A 12,110-nucleotide genomic window follows, 5' to 3' on the forward strand; every position below is an offset into this window, starting at 1 on the left:
TGAGGCACCTACTGATTAAGTGCCACTTGAAGTCACACTGCTGTTGAAAAATGTTCAGCACTGGACATGCCACATCTGTTTGGCTCTAGCCAAAGCAGAATAACTTCCCGCCTTCAAATCCAGCACAGCTGTATATAGCTTTTGTTTCCTTGCCTCACAGTGCAACATGACAGCATCCCTTTTTCACAATCCGAGGAGGGGGGAGGTAAAAAAAAAGAGTTGGAAATCAAACAGTAAAGTGAGAGAGACGGCGAGATCCGGGACGGTCGCCTACCTGGAAACCGTTGAGGTCTGTGAAGAATCGATCGCTGGTGTTCAGGTCTGATGTTATCCTCATTGCAATTTCACGGTTGAACTCCCCCCTTATATCCACAGTATTGGAGATCTCCACAGACTGGCCCTCCACGCCTGGAACAGAGAGTTGAAATGGTAACTCAATTAGAGAACCTGCACTGGCTACTGGATCTGTTCTTTCTATTTCGTGTCATGGATAAGTGCACCAGCTCATTTCTCAGACTCTCGTACTCCTGTGAAAATAAAGAATGATATTCTTTGGTCAACATGACCTTTTTGTTTCAGAGATATGTTTTCATGTTTGCATGCATGTATTTACTGTATGGTTACTGTATGTGTACAGGTATATCTGTTTGGGAAAACTAATGAAAAGCTACATTAAGAACTACATTAAGTGTGGTAGAATCTTTATATATCGCGAAACAATATGAATCCTAAAACCCCTTCTAAGCAACATGATTCACAACTAGAAAGCACCATGTAATCGATTAACCACATTTTCAATGGAGCTGCACGAAAATACACATTCTGACAGATTCCTGAAGTGGCACTAACATAATAGCAGTAAAAACAGACTCATCTTGTGAAATGCAAATAGTATTTTTATTTTTTTGTTTTATGAATTATGATTCACCTTATGACATGCAAATAGTAACAGTGGGTGGTTCTGATGGCAATACCTGTGGTCATGTTATGGTAAACGGGCCCTAGTGATGCATGTTTATAAATGAATTACCAGGGGCATTTATGAATCACCTCTTTTGTGTTTCTTAATGTCTCCAATAGACAGTGCTTAAAATGCTGAAATACATGTAAATGCATGCGAATTGATCAACTAGAAGAAAAAAAAAAACAGCAAATCACCCCCCCAAATATATCATATACTGTATATACAGATACAAAAACAAAATCTTCAAAAGATCACAACACAAGATTCAGTATTCTTGTAATGCTTATTATATAACTGAACATACTGTGATGCTAATGGTAATTAGATAATTGTTTAAATTGTCACCACAGTCACTGTATTGTATTGTGTGTACCCTTTGGCTAAATTATGCTATTCTTTAAGACTCAAAGATATCAAAATTACAATAATAAAAAGGCCACTCAGATCCCAGTATTATCCAGATGAAACTGTTAAAGAATATAGTATTTCTTATCTCACACTAACTGTCAATACTACACCAAAAAAATGCATGCACCGTATAATACACACATTATGATATCAAGGGAATATGCATATATAATGATTAAGTATGATACTTTGTTGGTTGCTTTCCTGAAGGAAAGTCAATCAGTTTCTCACATGCAAAGCCATTAACAGGCATCAGGCACATACATTTCTGTTCCATTAATGTCACAATGTTTGTGGAAGCTCAATCACTTAAATGTTGTGTGTCGAGGGGGAATGGTCTCTTGTATGCAAATGATGGGATATCTCATTACATTAAAGCCTCTGGGCTACTTAAGTTACTTAGGGAAAATCCCTTACAAAAACAGATTTTATGTGATGGCATGATAATGAAGGAGAAAGACCGTTCAACTTTCAGCAGCTCTTTCCCCCTGTGGATTCAACAGAATTTTTGTCATTAAACATATTTCCCCCCTTCCATTATCAAATATTTGCCTGTAACAAATGAGGACGATTCAGAATAAGACATTGTAATCATCTAATGCTTATGCAGGTCTACATAAACAAGATCAAAATGCTCAGTAAATTATGAGCTATCAAAAATTCTCCTGAGCAGAAATTACAAATAGTAAATCAACAGCAATTATTTCTGTGCCTTCCTTTCTCTTTGCCACATTCCCAAGAGGTGAATGAAAGAGCAGTGGCTCTCGCTGGTGTTTAAATAAGGACTAAAGTGTATGTAGTGTAGCCTTTATTAGTCTTATTATTTGTATGATACAGTCGTCATTTCTTCAGCTGGTGACTCTACAGAGAGACACTCAAAATGTTGGCGTGACGGATACTTGAGCTCCAATAACAACAACACATTCTAGAATTATTCACGCTGTGCCATAACAGCACCCCAACTGTATCGGCAGAGTCACAGACTTGCACAGTCCTTTCAGTACAAAGATATGATCACTCGAACATCTCTAAGGCTGAATCTGAGGCTCTCTGTTCAACCTAAATTGCAGCTTTGTTTCAATCAGCCCCTCAGTCTTCACATGATGGGATGAACCTTCTCTGTGTCACGTCAAATTCGGACGGAGGGAAATTTAACCATGCCTCAAAGCCAATTCCCACTAAAACGGATTAGCAAATATTTCTGAAAGGTGTCGCTTATGCTGATGGTCAGCTGAGGACAAAGCATGTGCGAGGAAATGGAATAAATTACTTATGGTTATGCTTTAACAAGTCACAAGGGACTTTCCAACATGTCACCATAACTGATTATGATTATAAACAAGCAACTGCTATGGACCCTCACTGCTTCTCATCTCTTACTCCCAACAGAATAGGTATCGATGCTATTCAGTTCATTATAATTCAGAATTCTTAATATCCTAACAAAGTGGATATTTCCAGAGGAGAAGACTATACTGTAGGAAAAATGGACTCAAGAGAAATCTGTACGAGACAACAGCTACACCACGCATGTGCAGTTACATACTGAGCACTTTACAATTTACACTTCATTAGAGTTTGCTTTCTGTGACATTGTAAAGGTTCTTTTACATTTCATACCCCTTAGGACTCAGCTTCATCTATTCTTTGCCACAGACCCTACCAGCCATTAAGCTCCTAAGAGGAGCTTACCTAGGATTCACTTTCATCTTTGCTTCTTGGAGGCTCTTCCCCCTAGCCCAGCCAGGAGATCAGTATTCCCTTAGGAGCAATTATCTCCTCAGTTAAGCAATTTCAGGGTCCCCTTTTTCGCTGTCGCACTTAGAGTGAGATAGCCCACTCGTGCTCCTACCACCTCCGGAGCTATTTTTTTTTCTAGTGTGAGCATTCTGGGTAAAAGGCCACAGCCTTTTGCTTCTCTATGCTTTCGGTTCTGCTGAGTGAGCTAGCTGTCCGGCTCTCCCTCCTCCCTGGAGTGTTACAGTCGAGCGGTGTGAGAATTAAAGGGCTTCGCCCTTTTCCTCTCCTGCTCCCTCACCATGCTGCAGGGCATTTATTGCTTCTGCACCTTTCCGTAGCCCCGCTGTTAGCGGTAATTGTGAAATGACTATTCTGCTCCATTCTCACTTCTCGCGCTTGTGCTGTCCCGCACTTCTCTCCTTTGCCACTAACACAGCACTCACAGTTAATGCGGTGTTCCCACAGAACTGTGCAATGTGCTCTCTTTGCTTTACTTTAGGTACCAGCAGGAATCTGACACAGAGCTGTTTGCATGGCCTAGGTCTCCTTAATATAGCAGCTGAGGAGGACAGATGAGTCTGCTACCGTGACTCTATGAACCTGTGTGGACAGCCAACATACCAGGCCTTGTGTTTCTTCTCTCCCTCATCTACCTCTTCAGAAAGAGCTTCTGTGCCGTCTCTGTTATCCTGAAGGGCTGTACAGTAAGCAAGCTCTCTGGCAATGAGGTCCGCTGGGATTTCGCACGTCAAAACAACCGTACTGCACACCAGAGTGTCAGGTTCTTACTCTGGCTGGCCTCGTGCGTTAGCGGAGGTTTAGAGGACCCTCAGGGCATCCGCACCTGGACGAGCAAGTGGGCCGTGCATGGGCCGAGGACCTACGAGTTCCTCTCATTGGTCTCCTATGCCAGATCTCTACTCCAGGAGGGAACACCAGTTACAGGATTTATAAGTGTCTGCGCTGTCTTGTGCCCCACCACTAGAGCAGTGTTTATATGTTTGCTGCATGCTGTTTACACACAGCGGTGGTCACTCTTCAGCTGTACCTTTCTGTGGCATGCAGTGGGACCCACACACTGAGTTCCCACTGCATTCCTTCACTGGTTCCAGTTAAGCCCGTTGGGGAGGTTTTGCATTGAGTGGATGCATTGATGACAATGTACCTCCCGATTTCACAACCATAACCACAACCAATATCTTCTTTATGTGAAGACTGCAAACATATTACAAACATGAATATAAATGTGTCAGTCAGGTGAACTTCGTAATTCATCGCTTTTAACAACAGACTGGAGAACTCAACAAGCATTTAACATAGACAGTAATCTACAATAATGAGACATACTATAAAGTAAAAAATGATATTAAACCATGGGATATATGGATGAGAAAGGTATCACACTGCAGGATTAGGAAACCATTTGAAAACAGCGTTTCAGAAATATAAAACCTGATGAGTAGTGAAAAAGCAATTTCCATTCATTTAAATAAGATGGTACAAGGAAGGAATTGTCACAATTGCTGTCATTTGAATAGCAAAGTTGAAAGAAGAAAGTGTAACCCTGGGCAAGAGATTACTAAAATGAATTCCTCCTCTACAGTGGACTGCACTGTATAAAAGTTTTCTATTGTGTATTATATTGTATTTTATATCAGAACTTGCTTCATGCATTAATTCCTAACACTGACACAGAAAACAGCTTTTGGGATGTGATCCAAATGAGCCTCTGCCATATTAATTTTCCTTGCCATTACTCTGTGACGTTAGCCTTCAAAATATGTTTTGTCATTACAATGATGGATGGAACCTTTAACCATTTAACTGTAACCATACATAAAACTGCAGAAATTACTTAGTCATAAGTCATTGTTGAGATCGTCCTCCTTGTTGCCATACTCAGCTGTTTTTTTGTTATTTTGTAGAAACAAAAATCCAAATATTGTATTACAGGAGTATATGTCACTCCTTGCTTAATAGTGATCTTGCCAAGTTACAGTTTTGCTGAGTCAGATCCAGACCTTGCAAGTGGTAGACATATTTAAGTAAAACTCAATTCTATTCAATATCTGTTCCATTTGAAGAACTTCTCATCCTGGCCTGCACACCACTGCCAACATACCTCTGTATGCGAATTTAAAAACTATAACTTTTTTGGAATGAATATTGAAGCTGATCCATGATAATTTGTACTCCTACAACCTACCCCAGCAATAAACTCTCTGACAGTTTGATTCCCCACTGTGGCACTGCTGATGTATCATTGGGCAACGTACTTAACCAGAACTGCCTCAGTAAATATTCAGCTGTATAAATGGGTAACATAAAAATTGTAACCTATGTCTAAGTCGCTCTGAATAAGAGTGCCTGCTAAATGCCAATAAACACAATGTAAAGTAATCATGCAAATTAGGTGGTACAAACAGTAGAATGTGCTATGTTTAGGTTTTTCTGTGACTTTTAAAATAAAAAAATAAAAATCACTGGAGGGGATATTTACCTTGTAGATTAAGTGATGAATCATATTTTAAATGGGTTAATCCATGTGTTCTTATTCAATTTTTTATTCCTATATATCGGTATTTATAAGAAACTGGTGGAACTACAATTACGACATGACTGCCAACAACAGCAAGGCCCAAAATGAATACATGTTCAAGGAAACTCAAGACCTTCTGAAAGCCTTCTGCACTCTGTGTGCTTGTCAAAGTCCTTGACATTATAGACTCTATCCCCAAATGCCTTCTGAACAAATCTGAAGCTGAAATACGGAGTGTGACAAATTAACTGTGAGAAGATAATGAAGAATATACAGAAAACAGAACCTTTCAAGCCAGCAGAACACCTGATAATGTACAGTTGCCTTGAACCTAAACAAACTTATCTTTTTCATTGAAGATGAGTACACGTGTTATGAATAATTCTGATGTTCCACTCTTCACTAAAACTGCAATAGAGAATAAAGAATTCTGCTGTGAAGTCCATGGAGATCATTAGTCAATAATTACAATAATCTAATGTTAAGACATGACATGCTGACAGTATAAATATACTACCTAATTTACAGTATGTATTTTTATGATCAACTAACCAATTACCCATACAACTGCATGACATTTCCAGTGTAATGATACTGTAACGGCTCCACAATACTCGCGCACTAGCCAATGAGTGAAAATCACCCACTCTTCTGCTCTCTTGCCTCTACATGAGGTAGTTTATGTCTGATAAAATGCATAATGGGCTTCAGAGGATATGATGAATTTAGGAGCAAGAGTTGAAGCAGGGGACAGAGTGGTTTGATATCAATGACAGCACACCTGAAGGAGGAACCAGAACAGACAGGACTCAGCGAGACGCTGGTGATAAACAGCCATCAGCAGGCCCCCGCAGATGAGAGGAGAGGCAGCCAGCCGTTCCCACGATAACACATGAAACACTTCTTTGGTTCGGAGAATTTTCAGATGTAGGTCAAACAGAGTGGGGACGTCATTTCATTTTGTGCACTCTGGAGTTTCTGATTTCCCTCTTAGTCACACAATCGGAGGCTACCTCCCAACCCCCCTACCCCCCCCGACCCCCCCACCACCACCACCTCCAAACACGATAAGAGGTTCTGACAATCAATAGCAGGGGACAGCTTTGGCCACGGATCTTCAGTGGCGCGGCGGGGAGCGCGTGTGAAACCGCGTGCCGGACACCAGAGGCCCGGGGTATTGACTCACTTCATTCCATTTCAGCGCGGGCCCGTTCTCGACGGGAACCCGTCGATAGTTCACCTGAGCTCGCAGGCAGCTCTGATGCAGCGCTGCTCTGAATTTGAATGAGCCCCGTAGAGCTGTGCGCCACAGTTGTCAATTTGATCGAAAGCATCATCTGCCTTTATTACATAAAAATAGTCTTCCTTCGCTCATGCCTCACCGGTCTGCATGCCTCACTAGGCAAAGAACACAGGACGGCCTGACAAAGTACATGTCCATTCATTCCTCTGTAAGACAATGCGAGGGAATGGCTATACTGCGATACTGTACAGAAAATACAGTGGCTGTAAGCTTCTTGCGGATCTTAAAGCCTGAAGAAGTCAGAGGTCAAAACACTTTGCACGGATCCAAAGGCAGATCCAAGCATTTTTACAATGTTCTGTGTATGATTTTTTTAGCAATTCATAAGCGCGTCAATTATTGTCAGCTTTACACACACTTGAAAGTCAACTAAATGTCAAATCTTGCATAGTTTTCTCATTTATTTGTACATTTAATTTGCCTTTCAAGCACCTGTTTCTGGCATCTAAAAAGCAAGCAAAGAAGTTATATTATAAAATGAAAACCCAACAATAGTGTTAGGACACACTAACAACGTATAGGTGTAGTAACAGTTATACACTTCACGTTTCTTTACCTCAGATTAGTGAATGCAAACCTAAACTGTTTCACTATATTTCATGATCTCTGAAATATGCATCTAAAAATAACACCTGAAAACACTTAGATAACTATAACGTAGAAGACAATAACGGATCTTTACGCTGGGTCTAACCTCAGATATTCACATACACAAGCAAACCCTTGGTTCAGCTCTTCAAGGGTGTGAGTTGTTGTAGCGGCCACAAAACTAATTCCAAGAATGAATTAGCTGTGTACATTAAAAAAAAAACTCCTTACCTTGTGTGCTGTAGAGACGGACAGTGTGAATCACATGTTCATAGGTTGTTGTAACTTCAGAAAACACCACTCCTTTAGTTACCCTTATCACAGGAGGGCTGATGGTAGAGTAAGTCTGGAGTGGAGATTAAATTAAATCAGAAAATGAATGGCCCTATTGAACCACTGATATCACATGGCATGTGCATTCATCTGAAAGACTATACATCACGCTAAATTACTCAAGGGCTAAGAATAAGAACTAGGAAAACTAATCCAATGCAGTGGGTGACATCACTTTCACAGAATCAAGAAGAATGGAAAGACATTCATATCGTTCAGTCTCATCATTGATCATAATGCTTTCAATTGGGTCACAGTTTAGTCTGGCAATAATGTCCTTCATCTTCAGTTGGATGCTATTTCAGTCACAGGTTTTTTTTTTGTATTTCCTACTTCCAACTACAAATATTCAGCAAGAAATAAAGAAGTAACATTTTCTTGAATTTGTTACTCCAAGGTAAGGATAAAATGTATTGCAGTCACACTGGACAGAGAACCTTTTTACCTTAGCCTCCCCATCAGGGAGGAAGAGGTAGGCCCCACTCTTGTCTCGGTTGCTGGTTGTTCCATACCATGCAAACTCCACCTTGACATGATGCTCCGTGCCATCCTCCTTGTATTTGACTTTCTAAAAAGAGACCCACACAGCCCATCCTCAGCTATTGTGATACAAATCAATCTTTCTCTGAAGCAATGCAAGAAAATTCAATTTGCATCTGTGCCTTCAAACAGCAGCCCATTCATCAAAAAAGTTTTGCTTCTTAGTCACTCTGTAAATCTGTAGCTTTGTTTTGTAATTGCTTTATAACCTTTTAGCTATGCGCTGCACTGAAGGGGTTTCAACTGCAAAGCCTGACTAGGAAGTATAATGCATCTTTCTTCTGCACTGTACGTTCACATGGAGAGTGTGTGCACTGACACATAGAGTTTTACTAGTATTGGTACAGGACATAAGGTACTATACCAAGGTGAGCCAGAGATATTAAACTGCAATTTAAGCAATAACGAACGGTTATATCATATACCATGATATTTGTTTGCTGAAATCTCAAGGAACACGTGGAACCTGGAAGTCCCTCATTGGACCACACAGTCAGCCCCCTGTATACCTGCATCGTGGCTCAACCCTTAGCACACTGCAAATTTTAACCACTCACCTCCATTAACCCCGATGCTGAGGAGCACCAGATCTTCAGGAAGGGGCTTTCGATGGCAAGGTGGGCGGAGCCGTCCTGGGGGATGCTCACTCGGAAGGGCTCTGTGCCGCTGATGGACAGCTCGCCCCCCTGCTTGTAGAAGGTGTAGTCGGCCGGCACGGTGCGGAGATCCATGGCCTCGCTCAGCTGGTACACCCCCAGGCCCAGTGCGGGCACCTGTGCCACGAAGGACAACTGCAGAGAAAACCAGGAGCCGAGTCACGACCCAAAATAAAGCACAAAGCAAGAAAACAATTGACACTGCTGGTACTTGCAAAATTAAGAACAAAACATATCGATAGCACAGCGCACCGAATGAATGCGACTGGCTTTTCTAATTTGATACTGTAATGATAACTAAAATGAGGAAGTGGAACAATTCACCATTTGCGAACAGAGTGCTTCAGTACACTGCAGAAATATTATTACTGCTTCATATCAAATGTGGTATCTCTGATAAGGTCAGAATCTGCAATGGTACCAATGCTGAGTGCATACAGCCCTCCAATAATGGCCTTTAATATGGGAAGTATATGCTATACTGTCCAAGTTTAATCATCTAAGTGCAACCACTAAGGGCTGAAAAAAATAGTTTTAAGACATTCATGATTAGGCTATTACTGCTTCAAAAATAGTAATACTCTAAAAAACATACACAAAAAATTCTGGGGTTAGTTAGGGTCGTCAAAAGGACACAGATGCCTGATGGGCTGAGACACCATCACCTGAGAATCACATCTTAAGTCAAACCTGTCTATGAAAATCCTTTATCCCCCAAGACCAAATGTTCCCTTCTGCCAGGACTCAAGCAAACCTTCCTCTTCACATACCACCTTCCCTGTGGTTCCACATCTGCCCAGTCCACCTCCAAATCAAGCAGTCAAACGGCACAGATTACTGCGCTCATATCAAGTCCGCTCCACCGTGACCCTCCTAGCTCCTCTGCTTGAACCATATGGACTTTATAACATTCACTTTAGACATTGAACCGCAGGAGTGCACTGAATGTGACCAGGTGTCTAGAGCGCTTGGGAAGGCATGAACTGTCGTGTCGGCCAGGTGGTGCGCCGTACCTGAAAGGCCTCTCTGGAGGCTTTGGTGGACTCCTCCCACACCGCGCTGACCTGCGCCACCACGGGGTGACCGTGAGTGGTGAGCACGCGCACCCTGGGCGTGTTCACGTACACGGTCACCACGGACGACCTGTCCTGCTCTGTGGGGTTGTAGACGACCAGCGACCTAACAAAATGGAGCAGAAGTGCTTCGGTCACGTGACTGAGCACAGGGCTGTGATGAAGCCCCAGGCTTCCCAGGCATGACACACACAGGTGGGCACAAGCCAGAGCCCACGCTAAAACCAGACTCACCAGCTTCAATGCGGGGTTGCAGTTCTTTCATGGCAGGGGGTGCAGAATACATTTTTATTTGGACAAATATAATTTCTCAGACTTCGGGGTTTCCCCATTTAATCCAATTAACTTTTGAACATGCATTTTTCTAATAACCTATTTTCCCCATGCTTATATTGCTCATTACCATGTATTTAATCAGAACTGCAATTAACTCCTTACATTTTAATTTTCAGTGCATTATAAAATGTGCCATATGCTATTGGTGTATTAACATATTCATGAGTTCGGTTCTAGATTTTGTTAACCACTGTATTTTAATTGCCGCGTGCATTAATGTTTCCCGGTTAATGGCATTATTAAAGCAAAAACACAGATTCATTTGGACAAACGTCTACTGCATAAAACCCTGTTAGCATTTTCAATAAAACTGGCATAACTTTTGGGTAGAATATGCTGCAACTGTGCCTTGTCTTGTGCCACCCTAGAACATGGTACTGAAACCACACAGCCTGCCTCACCAGGAACTTAATATAAGAACGTAATGAAGTGCTTCTCAGACAAGTCAAAGAAGTCTATAGCAGGAAGTGGACGCCCTCTCCCTACCAAGAGTGGGGAAAGGATGAGTAATGATCCGTTTGACAAACAGCCAGACGTGACCATTATTCTTCCCCTCAGAAAGGAGACATAATGAAGCCCCTTGACAGGTGTCCTTTCAGGCATAAGGTGATTGCTTGTGACAGAACACTGCAGCGTGCACAAATACCGCCGGGGGGTGGGGGGGGTGGGGTTTTCCAAAAGGTAAATGTTTCTGTGTGGCTGTAAATATGAATTCATCTGATATTTTCAAGATTAGAAAAAAAGTCACAGTGATTTACCTTGGCTTGGCTCCCAGCTTGAGGACTGTTTTACGGGGCAAGGCATCTTGTGCTGGCTGAATGTCATCCTTGAAAACACATTCACATGTTCAGCGCTTGCAGCATGCCAAGACATACTAATGTGTCCAAGATTTGGCACCCCTGAGCAATCACTAGAAAGCGTATGACAAATGAATTCTGCCCTCATTATACGGATGCATGTTTGCATAATCCCACAATAATTCTGTAAATTATGACACAGAAACAATGGAAAAAATCTGCATAAACGCTATGCAAACATTAACAGGAGGTATGCAGACCTGCTCCTGGAGGGCCACAGTCCTGCAGGAATGGAAAGACAGAGCCTACTACAAGCACATCCTCACCTATATTTCTTTAGCCAAACACCTGATCCAATTAAGTAATTAAGGTATTATGAGAAAACTCAGGAGCATCTCTGGTCCTCTAGGACCACTGCTGCCTATAACCTGCTCAAGCAATTATAGTTTTTAAAGCGTTAATAGCTAAATAACATAATTTCCCAGGAGATTGTTTGCAGTTTCCACCTCCCCCTCCCAAGCCATTTGGGGTGGATTTATCATTAATATTAATATTAGCATAATGTTAACGCTCAGGGGATGAATTTGCTCACCATTTGAAAGAAAGGAGTTGAGGGATTGTGACTGTACGCTGCTTTGTCCTTCAGCGTCAGCCAGTGAGCAGAATTGACCATCACTCTCTTCAAATTCAAAATGGAGTGAAACAACCTGAAAAGACAGATGAGACAGGGTAGAACAAAAGAAAACGGCAATGTCCGTTAAGCAGGTGAGAGTTCACAAAAAGTACAGCGCACAGTGCACTGCTTCTTTAAAGCAGCGACCGCAGCTTTTCAG

At 41.8% G+C, this 12,110-nt stretch overlaps 1 protein-coding gene across 1 annotated transcript in view; it reads right to left on the minus strand.

Annotated features, from left to right (window-relative positions):
- man2a1 (mannosidase, alpha, class 2A, member 1) overlaps positions 1-12,110 on the minus strand; it is a 102,723-nt gene that overhangs the window by 22,464 nt on the left and 68,149 nt on the right. The window contains exons 11-17 of the mRNA XM_036528970.1: positions 11,870-11,984; positions 11,239-11,306; positions 10,085-10,250; positions 8,973-9,206; positions 8,321-8,443; positions 7,774-7,888; positions 275-408 (exon numbers count right to left, since the gene is read on the minus strand). Of these exons, the coding sequence (XP_036384863.1) occupies positions 275-408; positions 7,774-7,888; positions 8,321-8,443; positions 8,973-9,206; positions 10,085-10,250; positions 11,239-11,306; positions 11,870-11,984 (955 nt within the window). The remainder of the gene's footprint in view (positions 1-274; positions 409-7,773; positions 7,889-8,320; positions 8,444-8,972; positions 9,207-10,084; positions 10,251-11,238; positions 11,307-11,869; positions 11,985-12,110) is intronic.

This window comes from Megalops cyprinoides, chromosome 5 (assembly GCF_013368585.1).
Source record: "Megalops cyprinoides isolate fMegCyp1 chromosome 5, fMegCyp1.pri, whole genome shotgun sequence".
NCBI classification, from domain to species: domain Eukaryota; kingdom Metazoa; phylum Chordata; class Actinopteri; order Elopiformes; family Megalopidae; genus Megalops; species Megalops cyprinoides.